General features: G+C 46.3%; 1 protein-coding gene across 4 annotated transcripts; it reads right to left on the bottom strand.

Annotated features, from left to right (window-relative positions):
• Window positions 1–3450: 3450 nt before the first annotated feature.
• LOC140208182 (uncharacterized) lies at window positions 3451–14621 on the bottom strand. Of its 4 annotated transcripts, none has more exons than XM_072276670.1 (2): window positions 14546–14621; window positions 3451–5173 (listed from the first exon to the last, which is right to left on the bottom strand). In XM_072276670.1, the coding sequence occupies exon 2, from the start codon at window positions 4764–4766 to the stop codon at window positions 3714–3716; it is 1053 nt and encodes a 350-aa protein (XP_072132771.1). In that variant the 5' UTR covers window positions 4767–5173; window positions 14546–14621; the 3' UTR covers window positions 3451–3713. The 4 variants fall into 4 exon arrangements, with proteins under 4 accessions (XP_072132771.1, XP_072132770.1, XP_072132769.1 ...); XM_072276669.1 differs by lacking the exon at window positions 14546–14621 and adding an exon at window positions 14480–14541; XM_072276668.1 differs by lacking the exon at window positions 14546–14621 and adding an exon at window positions 14111–14256.
• Window positions 14622–18057: the final 3436 nt, after the last annotated feature.

The raw sequence follows: 18057 nt of genomic DNA, 5'->3' as shown, positions 1-18057 counted from the left end.
GGAGAATGGAGTTGAGAGAGATAATGAATTGGACATGAAGGAATGGTGGAGCAGACTTGATTGGCTGAGCAGCCTCTGTCTCATATCTCATAGCTCATAGTCTGAAGAAGAGGCTAGTGAGGTTGCATTAGGGTTAGGGTATCCGCGCCTGGACTATTGTATTCAGTTTTGGTCGTTCTGCTGTAGGAGAGAGGACGTCAATCTGGAATGAGTGCAGGAGAGATTTACGAGAATGGTGCCAGTACTCGAGGGACTGAGTTCTGGAGAGAGGTTGGGCAGGTTGGGACTTCACACCTTGAAGTGCAGGAGATTGAGGCTGACATGATGCAGGTGTCCCAGACCCTGAGTGTACAGAACTGGGGAACGTGCGCAGTCCTTTGCCCCACTTCTGTGGAATCAACAACCAGATGGCACCGGTTCAAGGTGAGAGAGGAATGATTTAATAGGGATGCCAGAGGAAGACTATTAATCCACTCTCCCTTCCGGTTCATTGTTTAACTAACTCGATGAGTCCACTTGCAGGTTAAATGAGCAACACCTCATATTACATCCGGGTAGTTTACAACCCGACGGCATGAACATCGATATCTTTAACTTCTACCGCCACCTTTTCTTTTCATCAACCCACACGCCCGTCTCCTCCATTCTGTCTCCCCACTTCTCTTCTCCACTGTGGATCGTCTCCCTCTGGTTCCTCTTTTACTTCCTTTTTTCCCCATGGTCCGCTCTCCTATCCTATCAGATTCCTTCTTTTCAGCCCTTTGCATTTTCCACCTCCCACCTCACAGTGTCTCACTTCATCTCCCACCTCCCCCACCCACTTCATCTCCCACTTCCCCCACCCACTCACCTTCACTCTTACCTGACTTCACCTGTCATCTACCAGCTTGGACTCTTTCCACTCCCGCACCATCTTGTTCCAGCTTCTCCCCACTTCCAGTCCTGATGAAGGGTCTCTGCAGGAAATCTCTGTTTTGATTTATCCACCGCTATAGAAGCTACCTGACCTCCTGACTTCCTCCAACATTTTGTGTTTGTTACTCTGCATCTCCAATACCTGCAGAATCTCATCGGGACAGAGTGCAGAATGCAGAGACTACATCGGGTCTCACTAATGTCGAGGAGGCCACACCTGGAAAACTGGAAACAGTCGATGACCCCAACAGGCACGATGTTGAAAAGTTGCCTCATGTGGAAGGACTGTTTGGGGCCCTGACTGGTGGTGGGGAGAGTGGTTTGGGGCAGGTCTGGCACTTCATCCACTTGCAGAGTTGGCTTCCAGCCCCCTACACCCCTTCCTTATCGCTGTAAACTGCTCCCTCTTGTGGACAACACTGCCACTTGGTGGTGATTTGCCACAATAACAGGAGCCCCTGATTTGTGGACTCCATTGTCACCGGGTGACGCTCTGCCGCAGGAACACTGAGAGACAGAAATGTGACGCTGCAGACTGCTGAAATGTTTATTCAAGATTCAAGGTAGTTTAATTCCATTTCCAGCAGACAAATATGAATGGGATCAAAATAATTATTACTCCGGCTTCAATGCAGCACAAAAACACAATAGTAAAAACATATATCCACAGCTTGTAAACTGTGCACGGATTGATTGTATGTCCATAAAGTGACGCTCGGTATAGTCAAGTCAAGTCACTTTTTATTGTGATTTCGATCATAAACTGCTGTTACAGTGCACAGTAAAAACAACATACCTCCAGGACCATGGTGCTACATGAAACAACACAAAACTACACTAGGCTAAGTGACACAACGCAAAGCTACACTAGACTACGTAAAATAACACAAAAACTACACTTGACTACAGACCTACACAGGACTGCATGAGGTGCACAAAACAGTGCAGGGCACTACAATAAATAATAAACAAGAAAATAGGCACAGTAGAGGACAAATTACAATATAATAATAAATGATAAAATAATAAATAAAAGTATGCCTGCATATAAGATGACAGACAGGAAATTATAAAATAGAGGTGTTTGGTGGTGTGGAAGGGTGGGTTAGTGGGTAGAGATATTTATCAGCCTAACTGCTTAGGGAAAGTAGCTGTCCCAGAGGCTGGCCGTCCTGGTGAGGATGCTGCGTAGTCTACCCAGATGGGAGTGGAACAAACAGTCCATGAGTGGGATGGGTGGAGGTTGATCATGAAAATCAGGCTGGTGTTTGATCTCAAGAGAGGGAATTTGGAAAATACCAATGAGATGCCTTTTTGAACAGCTTGTAATTGTGCCCATTAGGGAAAAGTTAATTTTGGATTGGGTGTTGTGTAATGAACCAGGTTTGATTACGAAGCTTATGGTAAAGGAAACGTGGACTTGGTGATCATAACATGTTACAATTCACCCTGCACTTTGAGAGGGGAAAGGTACAACACGATGCATCATTATTAGTGGAGTGAGGGGAACTACGGAGGTATGGGAGAAGAGCTCACCAAAGTTGATTGGAAGGGGACACTAGCATGGATGATGGCAGAATAGTAATGGCTGTTTTCCTGCCTCTCTAGCCTCAACCTGCCTCTGCCTTTCCACAGCCTCCATCTTTAATTTTTCTAACTTGTACGGGAGCCTAAGCTCACTAGGCTTACTTCCAGGAAACACCTCCAACTCCTCCACTTTAAACACACCCTCAGATACATAATGTTCAGCTATTATCCTCTGCATCTGTGACCTCCTCATTGTCGATTTCACCTTAGCAAGTTTTAACCTTTTTGCAATACTCAACATATCAATCCTTCTGGTGTCCTTTAGTGCCTCAGAGGTTGGTGCTTCCAGAAATCTATCAACATCCATTGCTGCTGATTTTCCACACACAAATAAATCAAAAGGGATTTCTCCAATGAAATCGATAATTAATCAATACGCCTCCAAATCTGTTCCTATCCAGGATGCAGGCCCAAATTTTGTTATGAACCGTAACGCTTTAGAAATGAGCCGGACGCAATAGACTACACTTAGAGTCTGTTTTTGATGTTAAATCCACTATCTTTATTCGTATCTACTAACAATATAGTAATTAGCAAGATAAACAAAAGTTAACGGTGTTATGTGTACTTGTGTGTAAATATAACTCCCAAACTATTGAGCTCAGGGGAAACCAGGCTTGGAGTCTTGAGATGGTGAACTATGAAAGTTCAGTTCAACCACAGAATAGGTGATGAGAGAGAGATATTTGTAGTGCAGGGTAAATGTCAAGAGAAGGCAATTCTGTCGAATTCCACAGTGGTAAAACGAAAGAACAGTCGCTGTAGATTTTATCTGTCGTCGTTCCAAATCCACATACAAATTATCACTGAAGGTGACTTGTCACAAGGGGTATCGTCTTCAAGTGAATTCCCACACCACACCCAGGCAAGGGTTAACACATAAGTGGTCTTCACAGGATACCCCAAATCAGATCCACTCATATGGATCAAACGAGGTGACAACCTCACATTTGATGTTCGCTGAATCGATAATTAACCCACCCTTGTGGGCATAGGAAAGTTCTAAACAGTGACCCTTGGCCACTAGTTCCCTTGTTTTGATCCTTCCATTTATCCTCCTTCATCTCAGTCTGACTCTGAGTGTCTGTGTCCTCGGTTAAAACTAAACAAGCTGTGAGTGATGTAAACAAGCTGCAAGTCAGACTGATTTCCATTCTTAATCTCTCTCTCTCTCTCAAAATGACAGTCCACAGGAAACGAAATCTAGGGATTCATAACAACGGCCATTCCCCATTGTGAACTGACTGGTGTGCCAGTAGGTTGGATGACCGAATGAATCCTTTCCCACATTCTGAGCTGGTGAATGGCTTCTCCCCAGTGTGAACTCGCTGATGTCTCTGTAGGTTGGATGACTGAGTGAATCTCTTCCCACAGACTGAGCAGGTGAACGGTTTTTCCCCAGTGTGAACTCGCAGATGTGTCAGTAGGGTGGACGATTGAGGGAATCCTTTCCCACATTCTGAGCAGGTAAACGGCCACTCCCCAGTGTGAACTGACTGGTGTGCCAGTAGTTGGGATGACCGAGTGAATACATTCCCACATTCTGAGCAGGTGAATGGCTTCTCCCCAGTGTGAACTCGCTGATGACTCTGTAGGGTGGATGAATCAGTGAATCTCTTCCCACAGACTGAGCAGGTGAACGGCTTCTCCCCTGTGTGAACTAATTGGTGTCTCTGTAGGTTGGATGAATCAGTGAATCTCTTCCCACAGACTGAGCAGGTGAACGGCTTCTCCCCAGTGTGAACTCGCTGATGTCTCTGCAGGGCGGATAACTGAGTGAATCCCTTCCCACATTCTGAGCAGGTGAATGGCTTCTCCCCAGTGTGAACTCGCTGATGAATCTGTAGTTTGGATAACTGAGTGAATCCCTTCCCACATTCTGAACAGGTGAACGGCTTCTCCCCAGTGTGAACTCGCTGATGACTCTGTACGGTGGATGAATCAGTGAATCTCTTCCCACAGACTGAGCAGGTGAACGGCTTCTCTCCAGTGTGAACTCGCTGATGTCTCTGTAGGTTGGATGAATCAGTGAATCTCTTCCCACAGACTGAGCAGGTGAATGGCTTCTCCCCAGTGTGAACTCGCTGATGACTCTGTAGTGTGGATAACCAAGTGAATCTCTTCCCACAGACTGAGCACGTGAACGGCTTCTCCCCAGTGTGAACTCGCTGATGTGCCATTAGGTTGGATGACTCAGTGAATTCCTTCTCACAGTCTGAGCAGGTGAACGGCCGCTCGCCGGTGTAAACACGCTGGTGAGCCATTGTGTCAGATGACTGAGTGAATCCTTTCCCACAAATTCAGCAGATGACCAGCCTCTGCTCGATGTGAACTGACTGGTGTGTCGACAGGTGGGAAGACCGACTGAATCCTTCCTCACACACAGAATAGATGAATGGCCTTGTCCAGTGTGAACTTGCTGATGTACCTTCAGTTGTGATGACCGAGTAAATCCATTCCCACTGTCCGAGCACGTGATCGGCCTCTCCCCTGTGTAAAATAATGGGTGTACCAATTGGTCAAATGAACGAGTGAATCCCTCCCCACCTTCTGAGCAGGAAGGATGGCTGATTGAATCCCTTGCTCCTTTTCTTAAATGTCTAGACAGAGACAGCAAAACTGGCGTGTCGTGTTTGAGATTCCTGGGGACAAATTCCTTCTCATTTTTAATCTGTAAAAAGAATAACAAAATCCATTAGTGTGTGTAGGACAACATTTCAGATGAGATTACTTGAGTTGCCAAGGTTTGATCTGGTATCACACTGTTACAGTGAGATTCAACCCGAGATGGACAGAGAAATCATCTTCTAACTGGGCACAGTGCTGGTATCTGGAATGACCATCAATTCTCTGATGCTCTTCCTGTCTCTATAAAAATGGGGCATTTCTGCCATCTCCAATCTGTGACCTGGCTCAGTTTGACTCTCTCCATTGGTATTATTCCCTGCTCCTGCTGAGCAGCATGGGTGCCTGGCCCCACAGTAACTGAAACAGTATCACGCAAATAGTCTTTCTTGACATGCATTTGGGATTTTCTTTTACATATGATTAACTTAAAGTGCCACAGTGTTAACGCCATATAAAAAAATTCCTGCTGAGATGAATGGTTGGTCTGCACAGCTGTGAAAAGGACTTAAAGTGAATTTTTGTATTATTTCAGGTTCTTGGGCCATCTGGTTTGTGCTGAACTATTTAAACTGCCCACTCCCATACCCCTACCATCCAGGCACCTACTCAAACCTCTTAAATGTTGAAATCGTGCTTGCATGCACCACTTGTGCTCTTTGCTCATTCCACACCTGGATGATCGTTGGTGCGAAGAAGTTTCCCCTCATGTTCCCCTTAATGTTTCACCTTTCCCCCTTAACCCATGGCCTCTGGTTGTAGTCCCACACCATCTCAGTGGTAAAATCCCTATCTATGTCCCTCATAATAGTGGTATACCCCAATCAAATCTCCCCTCAATCTTTTATGTTCCAAGGAATAAAGTCCTGACCTGTTCGATCTTTCCTTATAACTCAAGTCCTACAGACCTGGCAACATCCTTGTGAATTTTCTCTGAACCTCTTTTACATCTTTCCTGTAGGTTGGTAACCAAAACCGCACACAATACTCCAAATTAGGCTTCACCAGTGCCTTCTACAAGTCAACGTAACATCCGTCTATTGTTGTCAGTACTCTAGTTCATGAAGGCCAATGGGCTGAAATCTTTCTTTCTGTCTCTATCTAACTGTGATACCACTTTCAGTGAATTAAAGACTTGTATTCCCAGGACCCTTTCTTACTACAATACTCCTCCATGCCTGACCAGTCACTGTGAAAGACCTCCCTTGGTAGGTCATACCAAAGTGCAATACCTCACACTTGTCTGCATTAAATTACATTTTCCATTTCCCAAACCATTTTCCCAGCTGGTCCAGATCATACTGCAAACCATGATACTCTTCCTCGCTGACGACTACACCACCAATCTTGGTGTCAGCTACAAATTTTCTGATCCAGTTAACCACCCTATCATCCAGATTACTGATATAGATGACAAACAATAACAGATACAGCACTGATCCCTGTGGCACACCACTAGTCACAGGATGCGGTCAAGAGGCAGCCATCTGCTACCACACACTGGCTTCTCCCAAAGACAGTGTCTCATCCAATTTACTATCTCATCTTGAGTGCTGAGTGACCAAACCTTCTTGATCCACCTCCCATATTCCACCTCTGTAATCTGTACAGGGTCTAGGAATTTGATGCTGCTTTGCCTCACTTCTATAGACTCTGTGTTCATCTCGTGAGTAAAAAAAAATCTCCCACATCTATTTTGTCTCCTCATATGGATTACCATTCTGATCTTGCAGAGGATTAATTTTTTCCCTTGCAATCTTTTCACTCTTAACATATCTGCAGAATCCATGAGGATTCTCCTTCATCTTGCCTGCTGGGGTAACCTCATGCCTTCTTTGTCTTTCATAAGTGTTCACTTGAATTTCCTGTATCTCACAAGTACCCCATTTGTTCCAATCTGCCTGTACCAGGTATGCACCTCCTTTTTATTGATCTGGGAGATGAAAGCCAAAGGGGTGATAGAGCTGCTATGGGAGGTGGTGGTGGGGGAGGGTCAAACTGAAGTTGCAGGGGGAATGGGAGCCTGAATAACAGAATAGATAGTGCAGGGTTTGCGGAGACAGTTGTTGTTCAGTCCTCAGACAAAGTCAGGAATGAAAAAGTTGAGCATGGTGCAGTGAATATGCTGAGCCCTGTATATTTCAATACAAGGAGCAGCGTAGGAAAGGCGGATGTGTTCAGGGCATGGATCAACACCTGGAATTATGACACCAGGATCTGGCAACTGTGGCCTGGGACAGGCTGCTTTATGGCAAAGGTGTGCTTGGTAAATTGAGGCCTTCAAAGCGAAATTTTGAAAGTACAAAGCGGGTATGTGCTTGTCAGAATAAAAGGTAAAGATAGAAACTGTAGGGAACCTTAGATTTCAAGAGATATTGAGACCCTGATGAAGCACAAAATGGAGTTGCATAACAGGGATAGGCAGGCAGGTTGAAATGGAGTATAAGAAATAAATCAGGATGGCGAAAAGAAGGCATGAGATTCCCCTTGCAGAAAAGATGAAGGATAATCCTCAGGGATTCTGGAGATAGATTAAAAGCAAAAGGATTGCAAGGCACAAAGTTGGTCCTCTGGAAGACCGGAATGGCAATCCATGGCTGGAACCAAAGCAGATGGGGGAAGATCTTAAATATTTTTTTCATTTCTATTTACTCAGATGGACACAGTGTCAATGAGAGTGTGGAAAAGCGGCATTAAAATCGTGGACCCTGTACAGATTAAAGAAGAGGGTGGATAAATCTCCAGGGCATGACACATGACAAGGTGCTCCCTCGGTCCCCATGGGAGGCAAGTGCAGAACTCGTCGGGGCCCCAGCAGAGATAATTAATTCATCCTTAGTAACGGGAGAGTTATCAGAGGATTGTAGGATAGCCAAAGTTATTTCACTGTTCAACATAGAACATAGAAATCTACAGCATATTCCAGGCCATTCAGCCCACAATGTTGTGCCAACCATGAAACTTACTCTAGAAACTGCCTGGAATTTCCCTAGCGCATAGACCTCTATGTTTCTAAGCTCCATGTACCTATCTAAGAGGCTGTTAAAAGACCCTATTTTATCTGCCTCGGCCACCACTGCTGGCAGTGCATTCCACACACCCACCACTCTCTGTGTAAAAAAAACTTACCACTGACATCCCCTCGGTACATATTTCCAAGCAGCTTAAAACTATGCCCCTCGTGTTAGCCATTTCAGCCCTGGGAAAAGCCTCTGGCTATCCACATGATCAATGCCCCTCATCATCTTATTCACCTAAAAAAAAGCTTTGTTGGAAGTAGGCAAAATTATGAGGGTATAGATAGGGTAAATGCGAGCAGCTTTTTGCACTGATGTTGGGTGGGACGACAACCAGAGGTCATGGGTAAGTGACTTCCCCATTTATACAACACAATACAGGCCCTTTGGCCCACAATGCTGTGCCAGACATTACTTACTTCAGAAATTCCCTAGAGTTCCCCATAGCCCTGTATTTTTCTACGTGCCATGTACCTATCCAGGATCCTCTTAAAAGACCCTATTTTATCCGGCTTCATCACAGCTGCCGCAGCCCATTCCACGCACTCACCACTCTGTGTAAAAAAACTTACCCCTTGTGGTGATATCACGTGTCAGGACGTGACTGGACAGAGTTCCTAACATGAGCAGAAATGAAGAATGATAGAGAAGCATGGCAGTGTAAGACGTGGTTTTGCTGCTGTTAAGTAGAAGTTCAATTCTGCAGAATATGGTTTGTTATTAGTAACCCACGGTACGTATAAAGAACACAACACCCCGACATCTCCTTCGTACCTACTTCCAAGCACCTTAAAACTGTGCCCTCTCTGCAGATTTTCTCTTGGTTGTGATTGGAGGCAGAACGAAGGTGATTTTCACAACAGCTGATGTAAAAGATTTTGTTCCCTTTCTCCGAGTTCCCAATCCTTGCATTTAGACAGCTGGAGCTCAGCTCTGTCTGAGAGATCCATCGGTTCCCATTCCCTCTCAGCCGGAAGCTCCCCGGAGCCCGTGTACGGATGGTGGGGCTGAGAGAGAGGGAAGAGAGCAGGACTGTCCCAGGATTTCGGGTCACGGAGTCCGGAGCTCACAGCAACTGTCCCGAAGTCGGTGTTGAAACCCCACCAATCTCCCTTCTCCCCACCCCGCAACAGTCTCCCTACAGCCGATCTCCTTAAGCTTACCGTGTACTGCGCGCATGCGTGATATTCGGCAACGGAACAGCCCTGACGCTTGCGCATTTGATCGGTGCTTCGGCGACGGCGAACTTTATATTGCAGGGCTTTATTGGTAATCACGGTGCCATTAAAAGTTTCTGCAAGCACCAGTTCCACGTCCATAGCTTTTTTTTGTGTGTGTAGAAAATTCAGCAGCTGTTTTAACGCAGAAAGCGGCTCCCATAAACAATATACTCAATATCAACGTGTATCTAATGCCAAAGTACAATCCCCTTACAGATGTAGATATAAAACACAAGAGATTCTGCAGTTGCTGGAAATACAGAGACGCACACACACACAAAATGCTAGAGGAACTTTGCAGTTCAGGCAGCGACTAAGCAGAGGAGTACGCAGTGTAGGCATGCTGAAGGGGCTCGGCAGAAATGTTGTCTATTTATTCCTCTCCACATTCGTTGCCTGATCTGCTGATTTATTCCGGTATTTTGCAGAACCCACTTTTTTTTTCAATCAATGTTTCTAAATGTTTCTCATCTTTGATTTATAGGCACATCCTGCTGGTCAGATTCCTCCTCCTCCCCATAAACTCTAGACCCCATCGCTCTCTGGAGCCTCAAAGCCCTGACTCAGGCTGGCATCTCATTGGTTTCTGAATCTGCTCCGTCGAAGATTCATTCGCTAGTCTGCTGTCAGACTTTAGAGGCGCATTGCAACAACCCAGCTGTCTGAGGCACAGTCCTTTGAAATGAGTGAAAATGACCAAAAACGTTGAAAAGAGCAGCGAAGAAGGAGTTTAGCTAAATTATTTCACAGCACTGAAGAACTTCAAATACACAGGGAGCTCATCGTCTTATTCAGCCTGGAGAAAATCATGCAGGTGTATAAGATGATGAGAGATATTGGTCGTGTGAATAGCCAGAGGCTTTTTCCCAGGGCTGAAATGCCTAACACGAGGGGCATAGTTTTAAGGTGCTTGGACCCAGGCGCACAGGAGATGTCAAAGAGTGGTGGGTGTGTGGAATGCACAGCCAGAGACATTGGTAGACGTGGATACAATAGGGTCTTTTAAGACACTTGGACAATCGACAATAGGTGCAGGAGTAGGCCATTCAGCCCTTAGAGTCAGAACCACCTTTCACTGTGATCATGGCTGATCGCCCACAATCAGTATCCAGTTCCTGCCTTCTCCCCATAACCTTTGATTCCACTATCTTTAAGAACTCTATCCATCTCTTTCTTGAGAGCATCCAGAGACTTGGCCTCCACAGCCTTCTGGGGCAGAACATTCCATATATCCACCATTCTCTGGGTGAAGAAGTTTTTCCTCAACTCCGTTCTAAATGGCTTACCCCTTATTCTTAAACTGTGGCCTCTGGTTCTGGACTCACCCATCAGCGGGAACATGCTTCCTGCCTCCAGCGTGTCCAATCCCTTAATAATCTTATGTTTCAATAAGATCCCCTCTCATCCCTCTAAATTCCAGAGTATACAAGCCCAATCGCTCAAATCTTTCAACATATGACAGTCCCGCCATCCCGGGAATTAATCTTGTGAACCTACGCTGCACTCCCTCAATAGCATGAATGTCCTTCCTCAAATTTGGAGACCAAAATTGCACACAGTACTCCAGGTGTGGTCTCACCAGGGCCCTGTACAACTGCAGAAGGACTTCTTTGCTCTAATACTCAATTCCTCTTGTTATGAAGGCCAGCATGCCATTAGCTTGCTTCACTGTCTGCTGTACCTGCATGCTTGCTTTCAGTGACTGATGTACAAGAACACCTAGATCTCGTTGTACTTCCCCTTTTCCTAACTTGACACCATTTAGATCGTAATCTGCCTTCCTGTTCTTGCCAGCAAAGTGGATAACCTCACATTTATCCACATTAAACTGCATCTGCTATGCATCCGCCCACTCACCCAGCCTGTCCAAGTCACCCTGCATTCTCATACGTCCTGCTCACATTTCACACTGTCACCCAGCTTTGTGTCATCAGAAAACTTGGTGATGTTTTAATCCCTTCATCCAAATCATTAATATATATTGTAAACAGCTGTGGTCCCAGCACTGAACCCTGCGGTACCCCACTGGTCATCGCCTGCCATTCTGCCATTAATCGCTACTGTTTGTTTCCTGTCTACTAACCAATTTTCTATCCATGTCAGTACCCTACCCCCAATACCATTTGCTCTAATTTTGCACACTAACCTCCTATGTGGGACTTTATCAAAGGCTTTCTGAAAGTCCAGGTACACTACATCCACTGGCTTTCCCATGTCCATTTTCATAGTTATGTTCTCAAAAAATTCCAGAAGATTAGTCAAGCATGATTTCCCCATCGTAAATCCATGCTGACTCGGACCTATCCTGCCACTGCTATCCAAATGTGCCGCTATTACATCTTTTATAATTGATTCCAGCATCTTCCCCACCACTGTTGTCAGACTAACTGGTCTATAATTGCCTGTTTTCTCTCTCCCTCCTTTCTTCAAAAGTGGGATAACATTAGCTACCCTCCAATCCACAGGAACTGATCCTGAATCTATAGAACATTGGAAAATGATTACCAATAGACAGGTACATGGAGCTTAGGAAAATAGAGGGCAATGCGGTCAGGAAATTCCAGGCAGTTTCTGGAGTAGGTTACATGATCGGCACAACATTGTGAGCCGAGGGGCCTGTAATCTGCTCTAGATTTCTGATTCTATGAAATTCAAGGGAAATCTCTTCTCCTGCAGAGTAGTGACGAGTTGCAACCTGTCATCACGGGGACAGTGAGAGGTGAAGTGAACGACAGGGCTAGATTTTACAATACTGATATGGAACAGAAACATGGGCAGGGACCAGACGGACTGAGTGGCCTCTCTAGTGTACAGAGTGAGTGTGGCAGAGACAGTAAGTATCTGTGACATGAGATTTGAAACAGAACTGATTTATCTTTTACAGATCCACAATATTAAACATCAGTCTAGTTTAAGGCTAACATCAGAAGAACATTTGATTTGATAAGGTACACCATGCAAAGCTTATTGAGAAAGTAAGGAGGCCTGGGATCCAAGGGGAGATTCCTTTCTGGATCCAGATCTGGCTTGCCCACAGAAGGCAAAGAGTGGTTGTAGACAGGTCATATTCTGCATTGAGTTCGGTGACCAGTGGTCTGCCTCAGGGATCTGTTCTGGGACCCCTGCTCTTGGTGATTTTTATAAATGACCTGGATGAGGAAGTGGAGGGATGGGTTAGTAAATTTGCTGATGACACAAAGGTTGGAGGTGTTGCGGATAGTGTGGAGGGCTGTCAGAGGTTACAGCGGACATTGATAGGATGCAAAACTGGGCTGACAAGTAGAAGATGGAATTCAACCCAGATCAGTGTGAGGTGGTTCACTTTGGTAGGTCAAATATGATGGCAGAATATAGTATTAATGGTAAGACTCTTGGCAGTGTGGAGGATCAGAGGCATCTTGTGGTCCGAGTCCATAAGTCACTCAAAGCTGCTACGCAGGTTGACTCTGTGGTTAAGAAGGCGGTACGGTGCATTGGCCTAAATCAACCCTGGGATTGAGTTTAGGAGCTGAGAGGTAGTGTTACAGCTAAATAGGACCCTGGTCAACCCCACTTGGAGTACTGTGCTCAGTTCTGTTCGCCTCACTACAGGAAGGACGTGGAAACCGTAGAAAGAGTGCAGAGGAGATTTACAAGGATGTTGCCTGGATTGGGGAGCATGTCTTATGAGAATAGGTTGAGTGAACATGGCCTTTTCTCCTTGGGGCGACAGAGGATGAGAGGTGACCTGATAGAGGTGTATAAGATGATGAGAGGCATTGATCTTGTGGATAGTCAGAGGCTTTTTCCCAGGGCTGAAATATTTGCCACAAGAGGACACAGGTTTAAGGTGCTGGGGAGTAGGTACAGAGGAGATGTCAGGGGTAAGTTTTTTTTTTGCACAGAGAATGGTGAGTGTGTGGAATGGGCTGCCAGCGATGGTGGTGGAGACGGATATGATAGGGACTTTGAAGAGTCTCCTGGACATGGAAGTTAGAAAAATAGGGGGCTATGGGTAACCCTAGGTAATTTCTGAGGTAAGGATATATTCGGTACAGCATTGTGGCTGAAGGGCCTATGTTCTGCTGTAGTTTTTCTATGTTTCTAATTTCAATTCACATTCCCCCTTCCTCACTGGACAGGAACATTGAAACATCAAGTGAGAAACAGCAGGAAGTGGCCATTCAGCCCCTCTAACCATCAACAGAATGGTGGCTGCTCTCCCATCTCAGCCACATGTTTCTGCCCGATCCTCATTTCCTCGATCCCTTCAGTCTCCACACATCTGCTGGTCTCTTTTTTTTATGTGAGGACGATACTGAGTCTTCACCGGCCTCTGTGGTGGGGATTTACAGACATTCACCACCCTCAGAGTGGAGACATTTCCCCTCATCTCAGTCCCGGACAGTCCACCTCCATTTTCAGAGACTGGGATCCCTGGTTCAACCGGTAATGTTATTGTGCATTTCAATGTCTTCATCTCTCAGTCCTCGATTCTCTAAATGAAAGGGTTATCACATTTGATCTTTCTTCATATGGTGACCCCACCACTCCAGGGATCAGTCTGGTGAATCTTCATTGCACTCTCTATAACAAATACTCTCTAACCTCTTTGTTAATCCTCTATGGAATTAATTCCCATCTTCTGCAGCCCCGTGTTGCCCCAACCACTCACCTCCCACCCCGTCACTATTTCCACCTTCCCACCTCCCCCTCACCTGGATCCACCTCTCACTCCCCAGCTCTTGCCCCATCCCCACCCCTCACCTCTTTTCTCGGACTATTTCCCGTCCACTCTCAGTCCAGAGGGAGGGTCTCGGCCCGAAATGTTGACGGTCCATTTCCCTCCACAGATGCTGCCCGACCCACTGAGTTCCTCCGGCAGTTTGTTCTTTGGTCTGTGTGACCCGTGTTAGTGTGGGGAGCGGGATTTTACACCATATTCCCGGTACAGTCTCAACAAAACACAAATAATTGTCACTTTGCCCGGACCATTGGCCCCGCTTGCAGGGCAACAGTCTGCCGGTGTTTGCCCCCCAATGTGGTGAATCGCCACCACCGTGGGCTCAGACATTTCCACAGATGAGCCCCTCCTGTCCCCACCGGGACAAACATCCTGTCCGCCCCCTCTCTCACCGTCTTCATCCTCTCCCTCCCCGGGGAAGCGGCATCAAACCGACGGGCCGAGCGGTCTCCTCCTACCTCTCAGCGACACACCAGACTCCGGCCGCAGGAGACGCTTCACAAACGCCCCAACTTCCCTCGGAGGGAAATGGAAATAAATCAGAAAGCGGACATTTACTTTGACGGTTGTCCCGCCGTGACGGAAAGTTCGGGAGACGGAGTCAGCGGGGGTAACGCCCTCTCGGCTGGTCCACCTCCGCTATTGGCTGGAAGCAGTGATTGATAGTGCTTCGCACCAATGGGAATAGCGCAGCGCATGACTCCTCTGTTGACAGTGGTGGGGGAGGGTCTGGTCACGTGATTAGTAGCCCGGCCGTTAAACCGACCAAGCTCGAGCTCGCCAGCGCGCGGGGCACAAAAGGCCCCGGATGATCGGTTGAGGTATGAAGGGGTCTCCGGGTTGGGGGTCTCACCGGGCGGCGTTTCCAACACCGACTTCGGGTAGTTGCTGTGACTCCGGACTCCGTGACCCGCAATCCCGGGACAGTCCTGCTCTCTTCCCTCTCTCTCAGCCCCACCATCCGTACACGGGCCCCGGGGAGCTTCCGGCTGATGAGGGAATGGGAACCGATGGGTCTCTCAGACAGAGCTGAGCTCCAGCTGTCTAAATGCAAGGATCGGGAACTCGGAGAAAGGGAACAAAATCTTTTACATCAGCTGTTGAGAAAATCACCTTTGTTCTGCCTCCAGTCACAAACAAGAGAAAATCTGCAGATGCTGGAAATCCGAGCAACACACACAAATTGCTGGAGGAACTCAGCATTAGATTCAAGATTCAAGAAACTTTATTGTCATTCTAACCGCACATCAGGTCTGCAGGGCAGAATGAGACAGCGTTTCTCAGAGGCAGTGCAATCATAACATAACAAACACAACACTAAATAATAAACATAACAATAAATAGTAAAACACAACAGTCACATGTCAGTTAAAATCAGTGATAAATGTCCAGTGCAAGTGAAAAGTGTCCAAAGCAGAGTCAGGTGGAGCAGCTATTTAGCAGTCTGACTGCCTGTGGGAGGAAGCTGTTTAGTAGCCTTGTGCTTTTAGTTTTGATGCTCCTGTAACGTTTGCCTGATGGCAGAAGAACAAACAGTTCATGGAGAGGGTGTGAGGGGTCCTAATGATGTACCGTGTTTTCTGGAGGCATCGCCTCTGAAAGAGGTCTTGGACAGAAGGTAGGGAGACCCCAATAACCTTCTCTGCTCCCCTAACCACCCTCTGCAAGGCAGTACGCTTTTCCATAGATGCTGCCTGGCCTGCTGAGTTCCTCCAAAATTTTGAGTGTGTTGCTGGTTCCACCTCCTACTGTTCTGGACTTTTCTACCCGGGACGACATGTTTTGACCCATTCTCTCTGGGTACATAATGATATCAAACACCTTTGCCCTGGGCAGCAAGTAGCTTTCACATCACAAATGTGCCAGACTCCAATGAGACAGACTACTGCCCTTCCCTCCATATTCATTGGCATTGCCATCACTGAGTTCACCACCGTCAGTCACCTGGGGGAGGGTTCAGGGGAAATATTTGTGTACAATACAGAAACTGGTGTTACCTGTGTGTATTGTGGTGATGCAAAAGTTGCTGGAGAATTTGCAAGTGGGAAGGAGTGTTATTTAGAAATCTGACATTTTAAGTGTCATTTAGCAAGCAAACCACATATGGACGGTGTGCAAAAGCTCTGGCGAGAAAATCCTTCATTACCTGTTACAGGCCTGCAACATAGGTTGTGTGAGAGTGCAGATGAACTTAAACCCAGAAGAGATCAAAGTTCTTATAGACAGTGATTTGATAGCTGTTAAAATGAATACCTCTCTATATAAAATTCACTGTGCACATGTGGAAAAATTGCATAATACAAGCTTTATGTGCACACTGGTCATTACAAATTTGAGGGGAGATTGGTGGGAAGGTATGGACACCTCTAGTGTCCCTGCTGCCCTCATGTACAAGATGTACAAGATTGAGGAGGGATCTGATTGAAACGTATATAATCCTAAAGGGATTGGACAGGCTAGATGCAGGAAGATTATTCCCGATGTTGGGGAAGTCCAGAACGAGGGGTCACAGTTTGAGGATAAAGGGGAAGCCTTTTAGGACTGAGATTAGGAAAAACTTCTTCACACAGAGAGTGGTGAATCTGTGGAATTCTCTGCCACAGGAAACTGTTGAGGCCAGTTCATTGGCTATATTTAAGAGGGAGTTGGATATGGCCCTTGTGGCTACGGGGATCACGGGGTACGGAGGGAAGGCTGGTGCAGGGTTCTGAGTTGGATGATCAGCCATGATCATACTGAATGGCGGTGCAGGCTCGAAGCGCCGAATGGCTACTCCTGCACCTATTTTGTATGTTTCTATGTGCATCCAGCTACAGCTTGTAACCCTGCACTTTAAGGAGTTGAAACTTGAAATAGATGAATTCTGGATCATCCAGGAGTCGGAGGGGGTGATAGATATGACATGAAGAGAGGTGAGTTCCACCCAAGGTGCAGGACACAGGAAACTGGGTGAGAGTCAGGAAGGGGAATGAGGTTAAATAGCCATCGCGGAGTAATCTTGTGTCCATCCCACACAACAACAGGTGGACCCACTTTAGAAACTGTTGGGGGGATTACTGACAGAGGAAAGTCAAAGGGGTGAGAGGGGATTTGTTCGTTAGGGGAACAGAACAAGAGGGGTCTAACATCCTAGTGGTAAGGCTTGCTCGTACTAGTGTTGGGGGGAGGGGTGATGTGGTTAAAATAAGTTATAGGGGGAATGGGAGCCAGAATGACAGAACATATAGTGGAGAGGGTGAATTGAATGGAATTGACTTTATTACATACATCCTTCATATACATGAGGAGTAGAAATCTTAACATCTCCATCTAAATGTGCAAAGTGTAATTCATAGTAATTTATAACAGATAGTTTATACATAGGACAGTCAATATAACATCGTTTACAATTGTATCAGCATGAATTAAGCAGTCTGATGGCCTGGTGGAAGATGATGTCCCGGAGCCTGTTGGTCTTTTTGCTGTGGTCCTGTTTCCTGGATGGGAGCAGCAGGAACAGTTTGTGGTTGTGGTGAATTGGGTCCCCAATATCCTTTGGAACCTTTTTACACACCTGTCTCTGTAAATGTCCTGAATAGTGGGAAGTTCACATCTACAGATGCGCTGGGCTGTCCGCACCACTCTCTGCAGGTTCCTGTGATTAAGGGAAGTACAGTTCCCATACCAGGCAGTGATGCAGCTGGTCAGGATGCTCTCAATTGTGTGTCCCTGTAGAAAGACCTTTGGATTTTGGGCCCCATCCCCAACTTCTTCAACTATCTGCGGTGAAAGAGGTGCTGCTGTGCTCTTTTCACAACACAGCCGGTATGTACAGACCATGTACATGAAAGATAGCAAATGGAGTTTAATGCTGGTGAGTGTGAGATGCTACATTTTGGTAGGACTAATCAAAATAGGACATACATGGTAAATGGTAGGGCATTGAAGAATGCAGTAGAACAGAGGGATCTGGGAATAATGGTGCATCATT

The sequence above is a fragment of the Mobula birostris genome, chromosome 13, assembly GCF_030028105.1.
Source record: "Mobula birostris isolate sMobBir1 chromosome 13, sMobBir1.hap1, whole genome shotgun sequence".
NCBI classification, from domain to species: domain Eukaryota; kingdom Metazoa; phylum Chordata; class Chondrichthyes; order Myliobatiformes; family Myliobatidae; genus Mobula; species Mobula birostris.
Note: the sequence above shows the minus strand (reverse complement) of the source record. Positions and strands in the feature narration are given on the sequence as shown.

Bases quoted from the DNA above. Each gene is read 5' to 3' on its own strand.
- LOC140208182 (XM_072276670.1), bottom strand. From the start codon at position 4,766: ATGGCTCACCAGCGTGTTTACACCGGCGAGCGGCCGTTCACCTGCTCA.